This window comes from Engraulis encrasicolus, chromosome 6, assembly GCF_034702125.1.
Source record: "Engraulis encrasicolus isolate BLACKSEA-1 chromosome 6, IST_EnEncr_1.0, whole genome shotgun sequence".
Lineage (NCBI taxonomy): Eukaryota > Metazoa > Chordata > Actinopteri > Clupeiformes > Engraulidae > Engraulis > Engraulis encrasicolus.
In genome coordinates, this window is record NC_085862.1 from 45751964 (window position 1) to 45778433 (window position 26470).

At 43.6% G+C, this 26470-nt stretch overlaps 2 protein-coding genes across 2 annotated transcripts in view; both read left to right on the top strand.

The window, feature by feature from the left end:
- Positions 1 to 2043, top strand: part of LOC134450421 (collectrin-like) — a 10320-nt gene extending 8277 nt beyond the window's left edge. The window contains exons 5-6 of the mRNA XM_063200265.1: positions 1 to 107; positions 1551 to 2043. The exon at positions 1 to 107 is cut by the window's left edge and continues 88 nt beyond it. Of these exons, the coding sequence (XP_063056335.1) occupies positions 1 to 107; positions 1551 to 1707 (264 nt within the window). The 3' untranslated portion in view covers positions 1708 to 2043. The remainder of the gene's footprint in view (positions 108 to 1550) is intronic.
- Positions 2044 to 8913: 6870 nt separating this feature from the next.
- On the top strand, positions 8914 to 25291 carry LOC134450423 (angiotensin-converting enzyme 2-like). Its single transcript, XM_063200266.1, has 18 exons — positions 8914 to 9114; positions 10629 to 10787; positions 11119 to 11212; positions 12063 to 12206; positions 12834 to 12946; positions 13569 to 13674; positions 14236 to 14333; positions 14645 to 14817; positions 16819 to 17045; positions 18761 to 18905; positions 19400 to 19498; positions 19890 to 20012; positions 20787 to 20965; positions 21820 to 21878; positions 22144 to 22241; positions 22415 to 22531; positions 22840 to 23034; positions 25010 to 25291. Exons 1-18 carry the CDS (start codon positions 8914 to 8916, stop codon positions 25125 to 25127), a joined length of 2448 nt encoding a protein of 815 aa, XP_063056336.1. The 3' UTR covers positions 25128 to 25291.
- Positions 25292 to 26470: the final 1179 nt, after the last annotated feature.

Here is a 26470-nt window from a genome sequence, read left to right on the forward strand (position 1 = left end):
GTGGAGCCCCCCGTGGAGGTGTGGCTGGTGGCCTTCGGGGTGGTCATGAGCCTGGTGGTGGTGCTGGGAGTCTACCTCATCGTCAGCGGCTTCCTGAACAGGAAGAGGTGAGTGAGAGGAAAAGGGGACACTGTTGACTGATTATCATCGACTTTCAAATCTCATGCCGAGATGTTGGTCTGACCAAGAAGATAACTGGCACTGGCTACCATACAATATTGAGCTTATTGGTGTGCCAATTCGGCCAAAGAAAAAAAAGTTTGTTTACTCTGGAAAAAACTTTTGTTTTATGGATACTGTGGTGGTGTCAACGGGTTTCAGAGCCAGACGAGTTGGGAAGAGAATAGTAAAGCCAAAGAATTTAGAGAGTAAGGGGACTTAGTGGCCATGAGGTCGCACTGCTCCATGGGCGCCATTTTGGTGGCAGGTAGCATGAAGTTTGGGTAATTAATGACAGTGGTCCAAAACATCAGAGTAAGCCGACCCAACATTCCACCTCATCCATGGTGCTAAAATGGCACCTATGCTGCACTACACATTAATGACATTATTAGGCCCCTATACTCTCTCAAGCATCTATGGTTCAAAGCAGCCTCGGCCACATCTAATTCCTGAGTGGAGGAAAATACAGAGCTCTCTGAAGTCCATGGCCTTTTGAGGCATGCCTGTTAAACATTGACTTTGATGTTTTTCATCTAGTTATACAGTACAGTCATGCAATGTGTGACACATGGCAAACTTGTTCAGAAATAGTTAAGAAAATACTCAGAAAAGATGTTGAAAGAAACATCAACGTCCCAGAGGGAGTGTGGACCTCGAATTATGTAAAGGATTTTTCATGATTATTTCAATGCTGTGCATCTTGGTCAGGGTCAAGCTTCAGCCTGAGAAAGTCCCACAACATTGCAATATTAGCAATGCACCTTAGTGCACCTTGTGTTCAGTCCCTGAGTTTGAAGGCCTGGATTGGGGCCAAAACTGCGCTGGACTGGACCCCTCTAAATTGGGGGCTAGCCTGTAAGACACTACAGAAAACCCAACTGCATTAGCCCCTGACGACTGGCAGCACCAAAAGATGCTTGAATACAAGTTTTATCCAAATGACTATGTGTTCATCGATGTCCACTCTCCCCCTTTAAAAACCCATGAACCAACTTAACAGGGCTAACAGTTCTATTCTTAATGTGAGAGGGGGATGATATTTTATATTTGAAATATGCAGTTTATACTGTAGCAAAGGTCAACGTAGACACACGTAACTGCTCAGACATTTCTAGCAGACCTTCACTGGTACAAGGGACCACATTTTGGGAAACATTTCTTTAACATTTGCAAATCTAATGAAAACATCACTGTCAGTCATCTTCAGGAAAGTCTTATACTATACTATAAATGGACATAAAGGGACATACATTGTATTCAGTGAGAGATGATGTAACCATGCCATGTGCACTACAATGATACTTTGTCACAATAACATTATAGCCTACATCGTTCTCATTCAACAATCTAGTAAACTGGGAATCTATGTATTTTTTTTGCCTTGACAGGAAATCAAAGGAGGGCGAACATGATGAAGAAGAGCCAGGGGACAAAAGAAGTGGAAGAGGCAGCGTCAGTGACAGTGACAGTGAGAGCCAGCGCGAGGGGGAGACAAATTTAGGCTTTCAGGAAGAGGAGGATGATGGGAAGAAGACCCAGTTCTGAGTGATAATAGGGGGAAAGTGTCACCTGTCTTGTTAAACAAAAGAGGTTCCATTTAGATAAAACTGTGAAGGAGATGTGCTATTTTAATGCAGTAGGCCTATATTTTGATCCTACATGATGTATTATTATCGATTCAGTGTGTGAGAAAATAGTGTCCAAAAACGATGTCAGAAATGTTATATTTTGTTAAACATGTGTTATTTTGTATTATACACAGTGGATTATCACTTATTTTGTTTGTCTGTACCATCATAATTTTGTACATAGCTGTTTTTAATTCTGTGTAAAACGAGCTGATGGTTATTGTATGGCTCTGGTGAATTAGATTCGCATTAAAGTGAGAATATCCCTCATCCTTACAGCACTGTGTTTATTCCAGCTCTGATGTGCTTTGTGATGTTTCATGTGGACAGCGGCTTTTGTCAGCTCTGCCAGACTGCCAGTAAGACAAGGCATGACAAATTACCATGAAATAAGAAATGTAGTGATTAAAGAAACAGAGATGGTTTGTATTATAAAGATGAGATTGCTCAGTGTTCAGCGTGGCTTTTGCTTATAGCACCAGAACGGCTGAGTGATGTACACACGTTTCATCTTTTTCTCTTTTCATTTATTCAAGTTTTTTAATGTACGTAGGCCTGTAGCGTTTGCATCACATCATACATGCCCCCCAGAAGAGCGTCATGATAGATTGTTGAGGTCAGGCTTATTAATATGTTAATTAATGTTATTAATCATGTAATTTAGTAACGCACAGAAGGGTCATTTTCCGCCTCTCCCTCCTCATTGTCATTCTTTCTTTGCTGCCTGTGCGATTGACAAATATGTGTATGACATACATTTTTTTTTTTTAATGTGAAATGTATTTGGCAATCTACAGTACCTGTCATGTCATGTAAGGTCCTGGACAAGGAACTGAACACCTTGTTCCACCCATGTACCAAACTAAACTGACATTATGCTTTTGTTGGCCAACTAATGGGACACCTATTAGGTTTTAATAGTCTCGGGGGCAATGTTAAACTGCCAGGAATATGGCATAATCGGTCAAAGTCCAGCAATTACAAGAGATGGCAAGATAAAACGAAGCATAGCAGTCAGCTGAATTGTCCTATACAGGCCAATGTCAGGGGTGGGTGAGTAACAGGGCTAGACTGGCCATCTGGCATACCGGGCATTTCCTGATGGGCCCCGCACCCTCATGGGCCCCTATTATCAGAAATTCAAAATGAACCAGTGAGTCAGTTCTGCGCCGCTAATTATGAGGGGCTCCTTTAACCCAAAAGTGCCCGGGCCCTTTTTCTCCCCCAGTCCAGCCCTGGTGAGAAAGAACGGTATATTATCATTTAACTTGCTACTAAAACATCCATCTTGATGGTGATGTTACAGGTCAGTGTATGTCGCAAGTGAAATCAAATATTCATTGCCATCGACTTGAAATGACGATGAATCTGAGAGTCCGCTGAACCATCTCACGCAATCTTTTAGCGGGACTGCTCATGCCGTTAAAGTGGCAGTTTAGGGTTTTTTCCACAGTCATTGCACCATTTAATACAAGAAAGAAAGAAAGAAAGAAAGAAAGAAAGAAAGAAAGAAAGAAAGAAAGAGAGAAAGAAAGAACGAAAGAAAGAAAGAAAAAAAGAAAGACAAAAACCCCTTTCTTGTGACCTTTACATTACAGATTAGTGACACGATACTTCTGGATTTTTTGTCACATGTCTTAAGTTATAACCATCATCCTCTCCCTCTATTTAAAGACAGCAGTGATAGTGAGGTGGGTGGTTCTTGGCCTAAGGGAGGGTGTGTGTGTGTGTGTGTGTGTGTGCGTGCGTGCGCGCGTGCGTGTGTATGTGTGTGTGTTTTGAAGGCCTGAGCATCTGGCTGAGTTATAAATACGCTCTCACCTCTCACACACACCTTCCTTTCTCTTCCTCCTCTCTCTCTCTCTCTCTCTCTCTCTCTCGCTCTCTCTCTCTCTCTCTCCCTCTCTCTCTCTCTCCCTCTCTCCCCCTCCCTCCTTCCCTCCCTCCGTAAGTCCCTCCCTCAGGACAGGGGCAAAGTGCCGCAGAGCTCTTATCTGCGATCTGAGATGAAAGGTGGAGATTGAGGAGAGGAGAGGAGAGGAGAGCAGAGAAGAGGAGAGGAGAGGCGAGGAGAGGAGAGGAGAGGCGAGGAGAGGAGAGCAGAGGAGAGGCGAGGAGAGGAAAGGAGAGGAGAGGCGAGGAGAGGAGAGGAGAGGAGAGGAGAGGAGAGGCGAGGAGAGCAGGGGAGAGGCAAGGAGAGGAGATGCGAGGAGAGGCAAGGAGAGGAGAGGCGAGGAGAGGAGAGGAGAGGCAAGGAGAGGAGAGGCGAGGAGAGGAGAGGAGAGCAGAGAAGAGCAGAGGAGAGCAGGGGAGAGGCGAGGAGAGGAGAGGCGAGGAGAGGAGAGGAGAGGAGAGGAGAGGAGAGGAGAGGCGAGGAGAGGCCCTAGCTGCTGCTGCTGCTGCCTGCCTGCCTCCAATCAGGGACGCTTACAGCTGTTGCTGGGCCCAGGACAAAGTAATCTGAAAAGGCCCCCTATCCAATACATACAATGTGGAAACCCATTTTTGCCCCCCCCCCTCTCTACCTGGGCCCGGGACAAATTACCCCCCCCCCCCACCCCTGTCGGTTGTCCTGCCTCCAATGCTGCTGCTGCCTCTGCTGCTGCTGCCTGTGTCCCGCTGTAGAGGCCCTCGGCCGGCCTGGGTGTTCTGGGAACATATCTGTTATCTAACCTTCCCGCGGATAAACAAACATGGCGTGAATAACTCGGGACATTAAAAAAAGTACAGTAACACACAAATGCACGCACGCATATGCGCACATCCACATACACACACACACACATACTACACAGACACACGGACACACAGACACACACACACACACACACACACACACACACACACACACACACACACACACACACACACACACACACACACACACACACACACACACACACACACACACACACACACACACACACACACACAGACAAACACACAAACATGCACGCTCACACACACAGACAGACACAGACACAGACACACATACACACATACTGACACACACACACACACAGATACACAGTTTAGTAAGTCAAATATTAGTTTGGGTATTAGCAGGGTGTTTTTTCTTTCTTTTTTATTGAGGTTTGTTGTTTGTGTTGCGTGTTTTGTTGCCAAAGGGATGTTTTTATAATCACTTTGTGGGCAACAAAACCGAGACTGAAAACTTCATTTCACAGGTAATATAGCTCTTGGAGTTAATTTCTAAACACATACACACGCATACAAACTACCCCACCACCACCCACCCCTCAACCCCACCCTTTATTCCAGCTTCTTATGATGCAAGGCACAACTGAATGCCAGATGCAGCCTTGGGCCAGTCACGATTTATGCTCGGGACAGTGAGAAAGAGAGAGAGGACGCAAGAGAGAAAGAGAGAAAGAAAGAGAGAGAGAGAGAGAGAGAGAGAGAGAGAGAGAGAGAGAGAGAGAGAGAGAGAGAGAGAGAGAGAGAGAGAGAGAGAGAGGAAAGAAAGAAAGAGAGAGATAGAGACACAGAGAGAAACAAAGAAAGAAGAACACCTTCTGTCTCTGGCTGATCTCCACAGAGATTACTTAAAATAAAATTAAAGAAGATAAAATAAAAAAGCAAGACACGACAATCTTTGGTTGGACCTGCTTAAACACAGACACAGCCATTTCCAATTTTCATTCCCCAGCAATTGAATAATGTATATGCGCGAGTATATGGGGGCGGAGGAAAAAAAACTGTCATTATTAGGAAGAAGTTGTACAATATATGACATGTGAGAACATATATTTGTGTTCGCCATCAAAGGCAACTGATGAGCGGATAAATAGTGGGTATGACGTTCCATGGAGTCAGGAGGAATGTGACACTTTCTTTGCCAGTTGAAGAGAAATTCAGCAGAATTACCTACAAAATCTCCCTGTAGCAGTACTATCAGGGAGGATGACACGGAGGGACAAACGGCTCAGTGTTGTCCAAGAGCCAGGGAGAGAGGGGGCCCCAGATTTGGGACCCCATTAGATTGTATGTGTTGAGGGAGGGGGCCTTTCAGCTGACTGTCCCGGGCAGGCTGTCAGCGGCCTTGAGTACTAGCAGACTGTGGACTGCGATTGTGTTATTATGTTGGACCGCCAAGAGCGGAGAACGTCAAGGTGATGTGGCTGTGAACGGCGGCGGACGTCTCTCTTCAGCAGCCTCTCCACTCAGCCGTGTCCTTGCCTGAAGAGGAAGAAGCCACAGAGAAAGTGCCGGAATCAGCCGCAGTTTAATTACTCAGAAAATGTTAAATTATGGACCATCTGTGTCTCTTTCCTTGGTTAGCAATGTTAATACGGTATCACCTTTGCCACCCCTCATCTCTGTCTCTCTCTAGTGGCCCTGTCCAGAAAACATATTTCATGTTAAAAAAGTGAGACAAAAAAAAGTTACCCATGTATGGTTTCAGGCTGGTCGTCGGGCTGTATTTGAATAGTCCTTGACTGACACTTCCATCAGACAGCCAGTCAAAAGCAATTCATGTTAAGAGCTGAGATTGCACGGAATCCACAGCCCGAGCGCCCAACCGCCCAACCGCCCAGCCCACATCATAACCACCCATCCAGCACATAATAAGCCATCTGGGCTCTCACACACATCACACCATCTTCCTTCAAGAGGCACATGCAGGCACATCTAAATCCATGTACTCCTGAGATATCTTATTTGGGAGGTATACAGTAAGTTGTGTACAGCAGAGACAATCTGTCTTCAGCCTGGTAAGCCATCCGCTCGTACTTCAATACATTTTATTAAGACAACCTGGCTTTGGTCCCAGTGACATGGTTTTCTTAGGCAGAATTGTGCTTATCCAATCAGCAGACAGTAAGAGTGTTCTTGACTTATGTTGTCATCTGTGTTTTACACTTGAATTGGGGTGCGTATAGGCATGCTCACAGACAGACTGATTGCATACATCATGACCAGGGCGCTGACAGCTTTTGCTGGGTCCAGGGCAAAGACATCTGAAAGGGTCCCCCATTCAATACATAGGCTACAATGTGATGAAAACCCAATTCTGGGCCCGAGACAACTTACCCCTTTGTCCCCCCCTTGTCAGCTTCCCTGATCATAACAATACCAGCGTGAAGGGAGATCCAATCATGTTATACTTGAGCAGACTGAAATGGTTCAGTGAGCACTGAGGTTCACCATCATGGCCATGAAGATTTGAAAAAGAGCATAGCCAGACCTTCTCCATGACATGTAATGTAGTACGAGGAGCTGGTTAAGCAGACTAGTAAAGTGCAAACATAATGACTAATATTTTGATGCTGTTGGAGACAAAAAGGCACCAGTTATATCTGTCCTTGTCAGTTAGAAGTGGACTAGTCTGGGCTGCATGTCTCGAAAGCGTAGTTAGCCAGTTAGCCACTTGGGTATAGTTGCCAATGGGAAATTGCATTGTATACAACAAAGTAGCTAATACAGTTAGCAACTATGGTTTCGAGAAATGCACCCCTGGATACTTGAATCCAGTCCTTGAACTGTGAGCAACACAAAGGCTTTGAGCACAAGTGTCATCCTCATTATTTGCTACAGCAAAGTGTTGACGATCCAGTTTTATAAGCATTTGGCAGAGATTATGTTAAGTATTTTTACAAAGTCATTTGCAAATATAATGCAAAAAATACCAGCCATGCGAGATTTACATATGCATATCGAAGCAAATGCAAACAGATAAGCTAATTGAATGTGCAATATAGATTAGGAGGTCAAGGATGAATCCGCAGCACAAAAAAAGAAAAAAAAAGATGAAAAGCAAATAACAAAAAGCATTATGTAATCCCACCCTGAGCCACAAGGTCTGAGGAACAAAAACGCAATAAGACAGAAACAAAATGTCACCATGAAAAAAACATTTGTACTATCTGAATGAATCTGGAATGAAAAAAAAGAGAGCTCCCTCCCCAGTGGCCCGTGCAGCAGACAAGCACGCTCTGGTTTGGACACCAGCCACAGGCGCAGCAGATGCAGATGCAGCAGGCAGTGCAGTAACCTTTGGGGTGGGCGATGTTTGCAGGGAAATACCATCATTTTAATGAAAGATGAAGGGCAGGCTGGCTTACATGGCAATCTAGTGTATAAAAACATCAAAAGAGGATCCGCCAGCCAGTGCCAAGGCCGATTTTCAATTGCCATCACTCAAAAGATAGTCACTATGTCTAACTAACCATGATTACATCTAAGTATTACAATTCATGGCTAATATTTTATGAGGCTGAGATTGATTAATTAATCAACCTATTGATCAACTAAGACCTATTGCCCATGCATATTTTATATGGTGCCACCAGCTAAGAAGTGATTGTTCCTACATGGTGCTGTGTGGCCGGCATGTGACAAGAATGATTGCACCAAGAATAATATTTTGGTTTGGTACAACCGCATAAAAAGACAGATTACACCAGCACGTCCCCTTGCAATGTATCCTTGCCAAAAAATGGTTGCTGCTGGCTTTATGTAAGTGAAACTTGGCTTGGGCTGCATGGCCATACTTTGCTTCCTCCATTACAGGCCCTGTTCTGTTCTGTTCTGTTCTCCATCGCTGATGGCAGTAATAATAATTGCCCCTCTGTGTATTTTATCAGCTGAAAACATAATTAACCAGAGCTGGCATTAATCCAGACTGTTTCTCTTCAGTCCATTACACGCAGGGTATTATTACACAGATGACTTCATGTACTTTAAAGGACTCGACTGCGCATTACTTATTGTGTGTGTATGATGCTTGAAAAGGGGGGGGGGAGGGGTGGCGGGCATAAAAAGCGGAAAAGCATTAGTTATGGTACAACGTTTCCAAACGGGCTGACAAAAAAAAAAAGAAAGAGAAAAAAAAGTAGAAAGCATTTAGGTATTGTGCGATGTTTTGAAAACGGGGCACGAAAGAGGAAAATATCAGTATGTAAATCAGTCTGTGTGTACTGCCTGATTTATTACCTTGTGGCCGTGGCCTCTCCAAATCAGACGCTGATGAGGCAGCATGATGAGATAGGAATTATGGCTCTGCTCAGGGAGCAAAGGGGACTCTGATATTGATAAAGCACCCTGCCCAAACCTCTCTCCCCTCACTTCTAAGGTCTGTGGTCACGGTGGTGGAGGGATGATGTCTGGGAGGTTGATTCTCGTTTGGACAGCGCTGGTCGCCGTGCTGGTGACCCAAACGCGGGCCCAGGCGTCGATGGAGGAGAGGGCCAAGCAGTTTCTGAAATGGGTGGATGACAACGCCACGGTGCTGGTGTACGACTACACTCGGGCATCCTGGGAATACAACACAAACATAAGCCAGGAAAATGCTGACAAAGAGGTGAGTTTCCTATGAGAAACAGGGGTGAATAATGGAATATAGGGGGATTTGTATAATACTTTTTCAGAGGCTCTGATATTGTTTGCCTTCTGGGGTCCCTGAGGGTTGCTATACCTTTTCCACTATTGAAAAGGGCCAAAATAGACAAAAATTCACTTCTTTGTGTTTTTGTTTTGATGGGTCTATAGAGTTCAAAAAATAAATAAAAAAGAGACCATAAAGAACAGAAAAGACACCTTAAAACTGATCAGATGCCTGTCATGTAATGTAACTTTGCAATGTTGCGTAAATAACTTGATGAAGTTGTTAAAGCGATGGTTCGGAGTAGAATCACCCTAATGCCATTTGAACCGTGACACCCATCCACCTTTACACCCGAAGTGTTTTCTGCCGCAGGCTTACATCAACAGAGTTGCCGTGTTATTCAATGTTTATTCCGGATAGCTTGACTCAAGCGCATATGGATCCTGGGCACCGTCTCCAAACTTTCCCCACAAAAATAACATGTCATGACACCAAACTTCTACAGTATAACAAATGTGGTTTGTACTCACAAAAAGATGAATTTGAAACTTTGTACATAGTCCAGGAGTTTATTAGTAACAACACACGAGACGATAAGCTTTTCTGCTGCTAAACATCCGTCGACGTCACTTCCTCCAGCTGGGACTTTGTTGATGGAAACAAATACATGTGAGTCCGGAAGGCGGAAAACTCAAAAAGACAGCTTGCGCTACAACTAGAAATTAACCACTTCGGATTTAAATTTTACCACGTTTAATAAATAGAAGACGATGCCACACTCGTGCATATATCCTGGCTGTGGACTAAAACACAAACCTGCCATGCTGTGGACAGTCCCAGCTGGAGGAAGTAACGTCGACGGATGTTTAGCAGCAGAAAAGCTAATCGTCTCGTGTGTTGTTACTAATAAACTCCTGGACTATGTACAAAGTTTCAAATTCATCTTTTTGTGAGTACAAACCACATTTGTTATACTGTAGAAGTTTGGTGTCATGACATGTTATTTTTGTGGGGAAAGTTTGGAGACGGTGCCCAGGATCCATATGCGCTTGAGTCAAGCTATCCGGAACAAACATCGAATAACACGGCAACTCTGTTGATGTAAGCCTGCGGCAGAAAACACTTCGGGTGTAAAGGTGGATGGGTGTCACGGTTCAAATGGCATTAGGGTGATTCTACTCCGAACCATCGCTTTAATGTACTGTGCTTGTAGATACTTGCATAATAGCTAGGCCCATTGATAGCTTTGGCTGGGCCCTAGGAAAAAGTAATTTCAAAGGGCCCTCCACCCAATACATATTATGTAATGATGATCCAATTTTGCGCCACCATCCTTTTCTCCTTGGGCACAGGACAACTGATGGCTTCACTGGTTATAGCCTACTACACTTATTCAAAAAGTGAATAACATGGCCCCCTCAAATGCCAAAAGACTGGAAAAGAAGAATCCCTGCCCAACTGTATAACATGTTTAATCCATCCATCCACAGGGTGAAATGGCTGCCATATGGGGCGCCTACTATTCCAAAGCGTCCGAGGAGTCCAACGCCTTCGACATCAACCAAATTACGGACGACAGGACCAAGCTGCAGCTTATCGCTCTCCAGGACAAGGGCTCAGGTGTTCTTCCTCAGGACAAGCTGGATCATGTAAGTCCAACTGCACACATGGACCAAAGTCCATTTAGACATTATCAACGACAGACTAATAACTGTTCAGAGGTGGTATTATGTATGAAAAACGCTCGCTGATAACAACTGTTGATAGCAGGTAGGGGAAAAGGGGAAAATGATTTATTGCAGCATGTGTTCTGTGTTGTGGTTCTCTTTCAGTCGACTCGTTTCACCATCTCTATGGGAGTCAGCTCTCAGCTGTATGATTTGCCAAGAGCTGACTCCCATAGAGATGGCTCACTCATCTCCTTCAGAGAACCGGGGACATATCCATGTCCTAATGGTTTCTTTTTCTTTCTTTGAATAGCTGAATGAGGTGATGGGTAAAATGAGCACCCTCTACAGCACAGGCACTGTCTGCATGATGGATGACCCTTTCGACTGCCAAACTCTGGAGCCCGGTAAATGCGTTTGCACCACCACCACCCTCATCCCCACAATTTAAAAAAAATCTTTTGCTATTCTATCACATCATGCTTACACCCTAACTGGCTTTCCAAGTGCATTTGTGCTGTATTAAAATAACACTGAAAAAAAGAAACCTGGTGAAGCTCACCACTTGATGAATGCCTGCTTTGTATCAGCCAAGATTTATCCTCTGCTAGACCTAAGCTCTTTTGGATAGGTCTGTCATGCATCCATTTACACCTCTACATATTCATGCTACTTTGTCGATCCTTGCCATTCTGTTTAGGTCCATCATTCTGGTTATACACGTAATGGATATGCAATAGCTAGACATTTTGCTGTAGTAAAATACCTGAAAATCTGAAGAAGTTTACCACTTGAATGCCTGCAGTGTATCACTATCAGACAATATTTACTGTATGGTACATGAGCTTTTTGGACTAGAACTAGGTCTGTCATCATTAATACATTTACTATCTGCACACTTTGCCTCTTTGATCTGCAGCATATGGCTCTTATTGTTCACAGCCTAGATTTAGCTATGTCTCTACACTTTCACATCCAGGGGTGTCGTACAGGGGGGTAAAGTAAAGTGTGACAGAGTCACCAGGGCCCCAGGTACTGTATGTAGGGGACCCCACAGTGTCTGATTTATGTAGATATATGGTGGGGGGGAGGGGGGGGGGGGTCCATTGGAACTGACTGTACTCTACATAGGGCCCACAATTTACTGCTACTCCCCTGTGTACACACATCTATTTATGACACTTGGGTCTCTGGTGCGTGCCACGATCCACATCCATCTCATTGTGCTATTTTATGCTGCTGTAAATGGCTCCACAGGTCTCGAGAGCATCATGGCCAACAGCCGGGACTACTACGAGCGTCTGCACGTGTGGGAGGGCTGGAGGGTGGAGGTGGGCAAGAAGATGAGGCCCCTCTACGAGGACTACGTCAACCTGAAGAATGAAGCTGCCAAGCTTAATGGTAACTAACAACCAGGGGTGTCACTCAGGGGGGTAAAGTCTGACTGAGTCACCAGGGCCCCATGTATATTGGGGGCCCACACACACAGTCTGACTTGTGAAGAGATATGGCTGCTGGGGTCCATTGGAGCTGATTGTACATAGGGCCCAAAATCTGCTGCTACGCCCCTGGTAATAACACCTAATTTAGAAAGATCACTTCAATCAGAATGCCAACTGTAACTAATAGACAGAGGCGGCACATCGCGACGTGGCGGCCATGCCAAAGTGTTGTGTAGTAGTAGGGCCGCTGACAGCTTTTGCTGGGCCCAGGACAAAAGTCATCTGAAAGCCCCCCACTATCCAATACATACAATGTAATGAAAAAGCCAATTTTGGGACCCTTGTCTCCCTGGGCCCGGGACAACTGACCCATTCATCCCCCACTGTCAGATTCCCTGTGTAGTAGTAGGGCCTAGTCAGCACAGACTATCCCTGATGTTGCTGTGGCGTCGCCACAAAGAAAAACAACCCACACAGCATTTGTCCTGATTATCTTTCAGCAGTTACAGTTGACGATGCTTTATCTTCCACATGTCCTCTCTTTAATCTTTCCCTCTCCCTCTCTCTCTCTCGTAATGACTGAAAGGTTATGCCGACTATGGAGCCTACTGGAGATCCAACTACGAGACGATAGATGACGGGGACTACCATTACACTCGTGATGACCTTATGAAAGATGTCCGCGTGATCTATCAAGAGGTACCCCATCCATTTTCTAACACATTTCCACACCTCAGTCTCATTATTATCGCCTCTAAATGAAGCAATAACGGTACTTCAGAGCCGAGGAAGCCTGAGTCAGTCACTTTTACTCTCCTTCCAGGCAGGGTGAGAAATTGAGATTTTTTTTCCCCCTCTCTCTCTCTCTCTCTCTCTCCCTTGCGCTCTCTCTCTCTCTCTCTGTCTCTCTCTCTCTCTCTCTCTCTCTCTCTCTCTCTCTCTCTCTCTCTCTCTCTCTCTCCCTCTCTCTCTCTCTCTCGCTCTCTTTCTCTCTCTCTCTCATGTTCTGTCTCTCTCTCTCACTCACTCCCTCTCTCGCTCTCTGTTTCTCTCTCTCTCTCTCCCTCTCTCTCATCTGGTTCCTCTCTCTCTGACATTGTGCTGTTAATATAGCCCTCTCGGAGCGGCTGTGAACATTACACATTCACTTTTTGAGAGGTTTTCAAGCTTCACATCTCTCTCTGATGGCTATGCTTTGTGTTGAGGGAGGGTGGGTGGTGGGTGATGTGCGGGGTGTGCTGGGCTGGGCTGGAGGGGCAAAGTTTCACTTGAGAAAAGCACTACTATGGGATTAATATTTAATTGAATGGGAATGTTTCAGATAATGCCCCTGTACACGGAGCTCCATGCATACGTGAGGGCCAAGCTGCAGGATACGTACCCAGGCCACATCCAGTCCGACGGGGGACTGCCCGCTCATCTCCTGGGTACGCACACGACCACAGCACGGGGACCCTCAAGAGCCCCATAAATCACCAAAATGATTTCCTGTCAGATAGCCACCTCAACACAGGGAAAAAAACAAAAAACATTTTTTTCTACTTTTTTGTGTATATACAGTATATATAGTGTAGTCTATATAGTGTACACAACACAGAGTCACGCACGCACTCACACACACACACACACAAACACACACGCACGCACACACGCACGCACGCACGCACGCACGCACGCACGCACGCACGCTCACACACACACACACACACACACACACACACACACACACACACACACACACACACACACACACACACACACACACACACACACACACACACACACACAGGCACACACACATTTCTGCGAGATATAAGACTTCCGGAGACTTCAAGTGGGATTGCTAGCTGTGGAGGAAATGATTTATTGAGGCTCAGTGGCTGGTCTGCAGAACTGCAGTTTCTCCGGCAAGTGCCTTTCTCTCTTTCTGTCTTTCTTTCGTAGAAGCGTGCCTGAACTTTTTTTGTTTATTTTCTCTGTACACATAGGCGATATGTGGGGCAGGTTTTGGACAAATCTGTATCCACTTGCTGTGCCTTATCCACACAAGCCGGACATTGATGTCACCAAAGCCATGGTGGAGCAGGCAAGTTATCCAAATTGGTTATTCTTCATAACTCACTCACTCACTCACTCACTCACTCATTTCTGCTGATATTCTATGTGACTAATTTTGTATATGAATCTCTGTCAAGTCAAACACAGTAAGAATTTAAAAGGGGAACTTAACGTGTTGTGGAATAATGACCCCCTATAGCTATAGCTAAGCCTAGTGCATTTAAAATGTGCATACATTTGCACGAGGTGGGGAAATAATGTCTAGGCATTAGAAGCAGGAGGATGATGAAGCAGTGTGTCGTGCCATGCTGTCACTGTAACGGGTCATTATGTGTTTAGGGGTGGACAATCAGAAGGATGTTTGATTCGGCCGAGGACTTCTTCATGTCCGTGGGCCTGTTTGAACTCTTCCCCAACTTCTGGAACAACTCCATGATCGAGAAGCCGGATGATGGCCGCAAGGTGGTGTGCCACCCCACGGCCTGGGACATGGGTAACCGCGAGGACTACAGGTGAGGGGTGGTGCCGTCAGGGGGAGGGGTTTTTACTCGGCAGTATCCCAGTAATGAGCACATAGGCCTACTAGAAGATCAGTAGCTTTTGCCAATTATTTTTCTAAGAAACATGGAACAGTTCAATAGAATAGAATAGAATAGAGTAGAAAATAAAATAAAATAAAGGAATAGAATCATTTAGAATAGAATAGAACAAAAAAGAATAGAATAGAAGTGCCTTTTTTTCACTGTATGAACAATGACAACAATACATACGTACAGTAGAAGCACATAGTTTATTTGCCATATACAACACTAGCCTGAAGTGAAATGACAATGTCTGTTTAACCTACAGTACAGTGATAAGAAATGTCATTCTCAGTTCAATATTAATGAGGCCTATTGACGCCTATTGAGTTTACCTTAATTTCCCCCCGGGGATCAATAAAGTTACTCTACTCTAAACACAAATAGCGTGCTTGTGCATACAAAAAAATATGAATAGGGAAGGTATGCTATCATATGACATGGGATTTGGATACAGCCTTAAATACTGATGTTGGTGATGGAGTGACCATCACATGCATTAGCAGGGTGAACATTCCTGGCACAGGAAATAAAAGTGTTGGCACATGCAGGAGATTTACAGACGCAGCTGATCACAAGGTACAGAAAATACTTAGTGACTGACATCGCCTGTTTTGAAAGCCCAGGCAGAGGGAAAGCGTAGTAGGACTTTTAACTTTGCCAATCCAGTTTCTCCAGCTTTGACTGCCAGTGTTCTCTGACTGGCATGCTAAACAGACTTTCTCTTTGGTGTTGAAGTGAAGGTGCATGTTTTGTACCCCAGAGGTGGTCCTGGATTAAAGTCAGGTGAGGTGACATCCTCTTGGCTTTGCTACAGTGAGTCTGGTGGGTTTTTACAACACGAGTATCCGAGTAACAACCTGAGAGCTTCCATCGATGGTTTTTTTTTTTTTCGATGAAAAGTGCATCAGTTCAGTTCAGGCACATGGGGCGTTTTAAAACCTAAATTAATTTCGACAGTGTGGATACAAACAAGCCACTTTTTTGGGCCAAAACAAAACAAAAATCCCCTGACTTGTGCACTACGCAAAAGTGCTTAGGCAAAGGCTTGTGTGGATTACACGGGCAATTTGCCAGTTAGAATTGACCCCCTTTCCGCACAGAGCACACCTTGCTCAGAGGCACCATTTAACAACCACCGTCCCCCTACACAACTCCCACACCTCCACCCACATCAACAACCACCACAAACTCTGTGCACTCCCTGTTTTATTCAACACTAATCTGTTGTGCACAGAGCCGAGATGCGCTGCAAAGCGAACATAATACCACTGTAGATGCAAAGATGCAATGGGAATGTGTGTGTTTACTCATACCAGGACAATAAGAGAGGGGCCACCTGTATACTGTGTGCATTGTAAGACTACAAGATAGATATTAATCAATCACTTTGTAAGTTTTAGGTATGTCTTTCATATGCTCTAGAGATGAAGATTTTCAGCGAAGTGAACACATAGATGTTGTACGTAGATGAAATGTGTATGTGTGCTTACTCATATGAGCAAAATAAGGAATGGAGCATTTTGTAGTAGCTTATGTGAAATATAAAACTTTCTTTTTTGTTCCATATGCTCCATGACTAAGATGTGTAGCAAAGTGCATACATAAACATCATAGATGAAATGTGTACTTGTGCTCACTCATACAAGGAAAATAGGAAAAATGGGCCTTTTTATAGTACGTGGTATATACAGTAAGACTTGAAACATTACGGCACTACCGTGACGTTAACGGTAGGGCACTTGTCTGCTATGTGGCCGACCCGCGTTCGACTCCCAGCCGGGGTCCTTTGCTGGCCCTTCCCCGTCTCTCTCTCCGAACTCACTTCCTGTCTCTCCTCCACTGTGCTGTCAGATAATAACCAATAAAGCCCCCCCCCCCCAAAAAGACTTCAACCATTTTGCAACTTTTATGTATTTCCATGTGCTGCAGGATCAAGATGTGCAGCAAGGTGAACATGGACGACTTCCTGACAGTGCACCACGAGCTGGGCCACATCCAGTACAACATGGCGTACCGCGCCCTGCCCTACCTGCTGCGCGACGGGGCCAACGAGGGCTTCCACGAGGCCGTGGGAGAGATCATGTCCCTCTCCGCCGCCACACCCAAACACCTCAAGGCCCTGGGACTGCTGGCCGCAAACTTCACCGATGACACAGGTGAGATACAGTATGCCATGACACAGGCAGAGACACACATACATACACAGACACAGACACAGACACAGACACAGACACAGACACACATACACACACACACACACACACACACACACACACACACACACACACACACACACACACACACACACACACACACACACACACACACACACACACACACACACACACACAGATGTACCATGTGACCATACAAACACACACCATGAGTCAGATGCTGATACATTGGTCGGACACTGATTTGCTGTTTGGAGTGTTTGCACATCACATAGGCCTCTTGAACTCGTTCATTATCAAGTAACCCTACCAGTTGGATAGGGAACTGGAAAAGTAATATGGCTATTGAAATATGATGTCTTGTACATGTATAGTATGCTGCAGACAGAGCACTTCAATTTCCCCTCAAGCAACATTCCTGTGATGAATTTCGAATTAAATGGCAAAGTACATAGCACAGATACTTTCATATCTGTGAAGGTTTTCTGAACAATAACTCAGGATGCACAGCACAGTGAACATTCCTTCCCCCAATAGTGTGTCATTTTCACAGTCAGTTTGCAGGTCTGTCTCTCAATTTATCCATATTTGATAGTATATTTATTGATTATATTTTATTTTAAAATTTCTGCCACTGTGAAGCACTTTGTGAATGCCTTGTTCTGTGAAAAGCACCTCACAAATAAATGCTAGCCTACTTAGTCGTCAAGTCAAGTCAAGTCAAGTGCACTTTATTGTCAAACATCTATGTAACAGGGTCTGCGCTTGACCAGTCTTCAATCTGCAGTTAAACTAAAACATAAACATATTTACTAGGGCTGGGACTCGATTAAAAATTGTAATCGAATTCATCTATAGGCTTTGGAAATAATTAATCGAATTAATCACATTTTAATCACATTCAAATATCTGACTTGAGAACAGTGGAAAATATTTTTTTTATTGGCAGAGGACGCGCTCAACTTCTTGGAAAACCGAAAAGCTTTTGGGTGCGAGATAAAAAGCGTCAACTTAAGGAAGAAGAAATCCGCACTCACAAACTGCGTCTCATTATTTATTTATATTACCACCATGTCCAAAAAGCAAACGCGTTTCGGCTAACAAGCCTTCATCAGTGCGTGGTACTCGTAAAAAATATTTTTTTCACATGGATTTTGAATAATTACAATAAATAAGCTTCATCTAAAAATATTACTCATTCAAAGAGAACTGTTCTCAATTGCAGCAGGCTGTTCATCAGGCGTGATACCACTCGTCTAATCCAGAACTATGTAGCTATATTACACTGTGATTAATTTTTTAAATCGCATTAATTAACTAATTGAATGGCGTGCATTAATGTCCCAGCCCTAATATTTACTCTTCTATTCTATTCTATTCTATTCTATTCTATTCTATTCTATTCTATTCTATTCTATTCTATTCTATTCTAGGTAATATTGTTATATTCTGTTCTGTTATATTCTATTATATTGCACTTTGTGAATGCCTTGTTCTGTGAAAAGCACCATACAAATAAATGTTACTGACTTTTACCATTCTATTCTATTCTATTCTATTCTATTCTGTTCTGTTCTGTTCTATGCTATGCTATGCTATGCTATGCTATTCTATTCTATTCCATTCTATTTTATTCTATTCTATTCTATTCTATTCTATTTTATCCTATTCCTCTCCACTCCGCTCCCCTTCTCCAGAGACGGAGATCAACTTCCTGATGAAGCAGGCCTTGACCATCGTGGCCACGCTGCCCTTCACCTACATGCTGGAGGAGTGGAGGTGGCAGGTGTTCCAGGACAACATCCCTAAGGAGAAGTGGATGGAGGACTGGTGGGACATGAAGTGAGTGCATGCCACTGTACGCCATATAGGCTGCAGCTACACCATCTGTTCACGCAATACAACAAAATGATTAGTGACTATAACAAACAACTGCTGGGGCTCGGCCTATGGTGCATGCTGCTACCATTAGCACGATACGCACAATGCACAATTAGTATGTAGTAGTAGTACTTTAGTGTCACTACGTAAATACTGTACAGTAACATGTTATTTGGAAGCAACCCGCAGAAGCCCACAAAAGGAAAGGGGTAAACAGTACAGCAAACTGCCCACTTGTTACTGTTTTCAAAAAACAATTATTTGACATGGCATCACATTACATCTTACTCTGCAGACAGTTGCCCATTTCACAAGTGTAGAAGTTACACCTTACAGCATTCATTTGAAATAACATTTTGCTTGTTATAGCATCTGTTACTTAAACGTGTTAAAAGATCATTTAGACACAGAGTAACAGAGAAGTACTGTGTTTTTGTGGTTTGTCCATTATTCAGGAGAGAACTGGTCGGCGTGATTGAACCCCTGCCCAGAGACGAGACCTACTGTGACCCGCCGGCACTCTTCCATGTGTCTGGAGACTACTCTTTCATCAGGTGAGCAGCGCTGATGACCAAGGGGCACAAAGGGCACTGTGCTGAGTCATACGTACTTCAAAGCTAAAATGCCATCTTATCTTAACCTTGGTATTATCAATATCTTGATACCGTATATATGTTTTTATCAGTATTAAAATTGTTGATAACAATAAGCGGGTGCTGATATGAAAAGAACTGGACAGGGGGAAATTAATTAGTCACACTTTCATCGTGTGCTTTTTGATGTCTGAATCAAAGTTTCATTTAATATTAAAAAATTAAAATTACCGGTGAAAATTAAAGTGAAGAGGAGAATGGGTGCCTGTGAAGCGATGCGATTAAAGGGAGCTTTGAGCGGCCTGATGCAAATGATTTTGCACCTGTGTGCTGAATCATGTCTTTCTTTCAGGTACTTCACAAGAACCATTTACCAGTTCCAGTTCCAGAAGGCCCTGTGCGATGCAGCTGGACACACGGGACCCCTCTTCAAATGCGATATCACTGGCTCCAAAGAGGCTGGTGCCAAGCTGAAGTAAGTTGTTCTTCCTCATAAGTTTGCAGACAAACTTTCCATCTCGGTTGAACTATTTTACTGTAATTAAAGTATTACATGTTTATTACATTATTACACAATCGTTATTATGTATTATTCATGTAATTATTATCTGCTGTTACTTTTCAAATGAATTATTCATTTATTTAATTGTATTATTTGTATTATTTACTGGTGATTACCTTGTATGCAAAAATAATAAATAGGCCTATTTTGTTTAAAAACATCTCACTCTGTGATATTTGAATTTTCTTTGCAAATGATTCCGATGGATGTAAAGTTTGAGGTTTTTTTTCTTATTTAATCAGGTCTTATTTAGAGTCAGTGTCAGTGTCAATCACAGGTTCAGTGGAAAAAAACCTGCTCAACATTATTTTACAACCAACTCTGGAACGGGCTCTCAAGACAGCTTAATAAGCTATTAATGAAGTCAGCGGTACGAAATAAAACATAGCAAGATATTTTTGTTGACTTTAAATGGGATTGACACCTGGGTTTGGATTATATAGGCTACTTGACATTTGATTGACAGCAGTGGTGTAGTCTACGTAGAACGCAGGTATACGCAGTATAACCACCTCAAAATGTCAGGGATTTCAGTATACCCACCAAAAATTGATTTATCCATTATTTAGAATAGCACAAATTTATACAGTATACCCACCTCAAAAAAGTAGACTACACCACTGATTGGCAACACATTCTGACATGCCACAAGTGATAAGCTGACCTGATGTGGTGTATCCCCCAAAGGGCTATGCTGGAGCTGGGCAAATCCAAGTCCTGGACCAGGGCTCTGGAGCAGGTTTCCGGGGAGACGCGGATGAATTCCAAACCCCTCATGGATTACTTCAGCGTGCTCCATGATTGGCTGGTGGAGGAGAACAGGAAGAACAATAGGGTGCCTGGCTGGAAGAACTCCCAAGACTCATGTAAGTCAGTTAGTCAGCTGATAAGGCCCCCACACTGCCGCCACCACCACCACCACCACCACCACTACCACGTCCCTTCTTGTCCTCCATCCCCTTCCCGCCTTGTCACCCCCTCCTCATGGTGGTTCCTGTACCCTTATCTGGTTTTGCACAAGACACAAGAGAAGCGATGCCAGAGAGATGTATGCCACAGGGGCTGGAATTACAGTCGATGGCTGTTCAAAACCGAGTACAGCACCAACCTGAGAGATTAGGTCCTGTTTGGCCTGTTTTTAAAATGTCACCAGCAATGTCATTATGAGACTTAAAAAAAACAAAAAAAACAATATAAATGCATACTTAATTATACATGTCATGCATATATAAATATATAATGTCATATCTATGTTTTTAAATTAACACTTCATTACAGTGTAATCTTTATAATCATTTCAACACCCCCCTGAGAGGTGTGATAGCTGTCACATTGACATCCACGGCCATCGCTGTGTTGAGTAATAGGTGGAATGATGCAACATAAGCATAATCTGTGCATAAACCGTGTGCTCAACTCTCGCTTTGTCTCCCTCTCTCTATCGCTCTTTCTCTCCTGTGTGCAACCGTGCGCTTAACTCATTCTCTCCCCCCTCTCTCCTCTACCTCTGTGGCTCTCTCCATGTCCTTCTATCTCTTCTGTGTGCGTATGTGTGTGTCTCTCTTGATGCCTCTCTTTCTCTCTCTCTCTCTCTCTCTCTCTCTCTCCTCTCTCTATTTCTTCTGTCTCCCTGACACCCACTCTCTCCTGTGTATGTGGGTGTCTGTGTCTGTCTCTCTCTCTCTCTCTCTCTGTCTCTCTCTCTCTATCCTCCCTACAGTTTCGGCTGACGCGTTTAAAGTGCGATTGAGCCTGAAAGCTGCGATGGGCGCCGAGGCTGTGAGTCAACCCCCATATCTCACGAGCTGACAGTCTTACTGACAGCGACAAAGATGCTCAGCCTAGCAAGCAAAAGAGGCAGCCATGCAGTGCCCAACTGTTAAAAGCTCAAGGATAACATCATTGCTATTTCAAGCTAATCTATCTTTGTGTTGGCTCGCGCCACCGCAATACCTGTTGCCTGAATTCAGTATAGCGCCATGTCCACCACTGTCCTCTGCTCTCTCTCACTCGTTCTCTATCTCTCTCTCTCTCTGTCCCTCAGTATGCCTGGAACGACAACGAATTGTACCTGTTTAAGACTACGATGGCCTATGCTATGCGACAGTACTATTCTGAAAAAGGACAGCATTTGGAGTTCAAGTAAGCCCAAGCCCTTTCTCAGCTTATCATTATGTGTGGCCTAATACTGAACAAGAATTAGAAATACAAATAGATATTCTATAATAGTATTTCTACCACGGGCCTACATTACATTTTTGTGTTAATTACTGTAAGATGAAGTCATATTCACATGTGTCTGTGTTCAAAAAAAGGTCAGACAATGTCTACACTTACAAGGAAACACCCAGAGTCTCCTTCTTCTTCGTTGTCACTGACCCAACCAACCCCAGCAAGACCATCCCAAAATCAGAGGTGGAAGCAGCCATTCGGTAAAGCTATCTAAAATATTAATACGAAAAGTTCCGATTAAAACCACAAAACCATTTCAGAGATTATGCAAAATTATGTTGTTTCAATAATAAATCCTGTAAAATCTGCAATTGAAATTATATGATGATTAATGTAAAAACAGATTCTGGCCAGCACAACCCAGCTGGGCTTTGCATCCTCACAGCACAACATTGTCTGTGTATACTGAAGTTCATGCACATCACAACAACACATCTATTATTCAGTCAAACTCAAAATTTCACATTAATTATACCTCCAATTTCTTTGAATTCAAAAAACAATACAGTCTATCCAGAGGGCGCATCAACAGTGCTTTCCTGCTGGATGACAACACCTTGGACTTTGAGGGCCTGATGGCCACCCTGGCCCCCCCGGCGGAGCCTACAGTGGAGGTCTGGCTGATCGTCTTCGGCTCCATCATGGGGATTGTGGTGGTCCTGGGGGGATACCTCATCGGCTCGGGAATCCGAACAAGGAGAAGGTTAGATTTCTTTTAAAACTTTTTGGTACTTAAGACTTTATTAGTGACAGGATAGTTTGAGAGAGAGAGACAGGAAACACGGGTCAGCCGCATAGTAGACGAGTGCCCTTCCATTAAGCCACGGTAAGGCCAGAAGGTTAGATTTTAAATAATAATAATAATGATAATGATAATAATGATTATAATTATACATTTTATTTTAAGCGCATTTCAAAATACGCAAAGGTCACTTCACATTAAAACAGGTCAGAGCATGAATGAATTATACAAAAACAGGAATATGAAATGAAAATGAAAAGATTATTACTCAATATGAGATGGCAAAATGATGAGTAGAGTGCATTTATATAGCACACGTTCTTACACTTTGCTGAGTACCCAAAGTACATTTCAGTAAATAGGCCTACCTCACAGTCACACACACTGACTGCACAAGCTATCAGGCAACGTGCCAAATCAAATTCAGCCCATGAAAAACAAAAACAAAAAGTGCAGCCTGCATGCCCATCACAAGAAATCAATTGTTACGGGTGATGGATATGGCTAAACACATGATATTACACAAAATATATAAATCATAAATCACAAAACTTCACAAAATAAGAAGCAATGCAAAGGAGCTTTACGGTGTGTCAATATTTCTTTTTCAAATTCCAGGACCTCATGTAGGTTTGTACAAGTACAGTTTAGGGTTTTCCTCACTTGGACAGTAGCCAGAAAAAAATGGACTCGTACCAGCAATCATTCAGTTGCAAGGCAATTCCTCTAACTACTGTCCTCTGCACACTGTCTCTATGTAAAGCCACATATCTTGTTTATATCTTGTTTATATCTTTTAATAAGTGGTCCATGGACTGGTAATGGGGCGAAAGGTACTTCTGAATCCACATTGCCGCTGTAACCACGTTTTACCAAGATTGGAAAAGTGCATGGGGCTTTTGTAGCTTTCTATGAGAGACAATGCCAACATGGTAGGGCAGCTGAAGACAAAATCTACCGTATGCAGCAGTGGAATTTGTGAGTAATGGCTTGGGTGGACAGTTAGCCACTTCATTATCGTTTATCTCTGGCCTGTAGCATCTGCAGAATGGCAAATGAGCGCCGCAGCTCAGGCAAATCCGTAAATCTGACTGCAGCATCTGTGGCCACCAAGCGCAAATTGAAGATGGTTGACAGGTCTGAGAGGGGCCAGATAAGCCAGTTAATCAAATACTGTAACAGAGGCTTGACTGCACTAAGACAGCACGGCACAGAAATCTATGGAAAAAGAATCTCCAATGTATTCCCACCGCAGAGACAGCTGACCAATTCACTGAGCAAGCCAATCAAATATGGTAGATAGACAGGCAGATTGACAAAGTTCATGGAACTGAATGATCACGATTCCGAGAAGTGGCTCACTGTGACGACTCTTGGGAGGTCCACCATCTTTAAACTGATCATAGGTACTTTAGATTAGCCTAACCATCAGGGCAGCTAACAGCTTTGGCTGGGCCCAGGACAAAGTTATCTAAAAGGACCCCAAATCCGATTCAAACAATGTATTGAGGACCCATTTCTGCCCGCCCCTGTCTCGCTGGGCCCGGGACAAATGACCCCTTTGTCCCCCCTGTCAGCTTCCCTGCTAACCACTAAGACCATATTTGAAAAGAACCATAAGGAATACATGACAGCAGGGAAGCTGACAGGGATTGGGGGGGGGCAAAGAGGTCACTTTTCCTAAGCCCAGGGAGAGAGGGGGCCAACAATTGAATTTCCATAGCATAATAGTATATATTGGATGGGGGCCCGTTCAGATGACTTTGTCCTGGGCCCGACCAAAGCAGCTCTGCATGGCAGGACTTTCAATTGTTTGTTCTGGTTTGTCCACATAGAGTAGAGCATGCTTTTATTCAATTATAATGCTAATTTATATTATTATGATGTGTTATTATTACGTTATGTGTTACAACTTTTTGTCCATGTCTCTCAACAGGAGATCCCAGGAACAGGACACCGAGTCCAGTGACCGCGAGAGTCAGCTTGAAGGCCAGATGAATAAAGCATTTGAGTCTGAAAATGAGTATGAGGATATTAAGCTGGACAGGCTATAAACATGGATCGAGCTGTTTGTGGATTCTTCAATAATTCTTTAACAATGCAATGCACACGCACATTTTTGCTAAAGAGCTAACATTTTTTAAAGAGAATTGTATGTAAAAAAGATTGTTTGGAATATTTTTGTATATTGTGATTGAACACTTGAATATTGAGTAGTATTTCTGATTTAAAGCTGTACTGCAAACCTGACTCTGGCTATTTTCTTCACTAATTACCAGTTGTTTGAAACTTTGAAGACTTTAATTTACACTTAGGGAATTTCCTTTAGCTACAACATATGGCCGTATAATTGTATTGCATGCTTTCATGCATTGCACATGTATATGCAACTAGTAATAACCATGGCATTAATGATCACAATGCTTAAAAGTATAATCCCACATAGTCCAGTATAGACTGGCTTCCCACAGCACAAGTTACACACTTAAATGGAGAACTATACTGATCAATGCAATAACTGAACAAGTTACAGAAAATCCCAGTTGTATCATAAACACATTTGCAATGACCCTGACAGCATGTAAGAGGAAAATACTTTCATATCCTTTGACATTTCAAAAAGAGGCATCTGATGTGATGAAATTGTCGTATGATTGAAAAAAAAACCCAAAACACACTCTTGGGGGTGTGGTTGCAGTGAGCTGATGAAGCTGTCCATGGACCTAACCTGGCGCAGGTTCGAATTCGGGTCCGATTTGGGTAGTTTCTTAGCCCAGCCACATCTCTCTCTCACATTCACATAGGGAAGACGAAAAGGGTGAACAAAGGGTTCAGTTGTCCCGGACCCAGGGAGATGGGGGCCCATTATTGGGTCCTAATTACATTAAATGTATTGAGTGGGGTGGGGGGCCTTTCAGAGGACTTTGTCCTGGGCCTAGCCAAAGCTGTCAGCTGCATTCACATACACACATTCTTGAGGAGTAACATATTCTGCACTGTTCATCACAATGCCATATATTGTATATTCTGGATACCCCTGCTTATCAGTCCCATGAAATTGTGTATGTCAAGCAAAAATCCAGACTTGGGGAAAAAAAATCTGTCATTTGCTTACAGTTAATTAGTAGTTCCATGTCTGTGTACATGAGAGAGAGAGAGGGAGAGGGAGAGAGCGAGATCATACACAGTACTTCAATGGAGAATTCTGCCCACTTATGGAGTAGTGATCAGATTTCGTCCAGCAACTTTTTTTGAGAGGAAGAAGAAGCAAAAGCTGAGGAAAGCAATTTACATCAAAGGCTCCTCATCAGATACAGCCTTCGCCTACAAGCTGCGCACTGCACTGCACAGCACTGTTTTTTTCCCCTCCACCACAATTTCACTTGGCTGAGACACA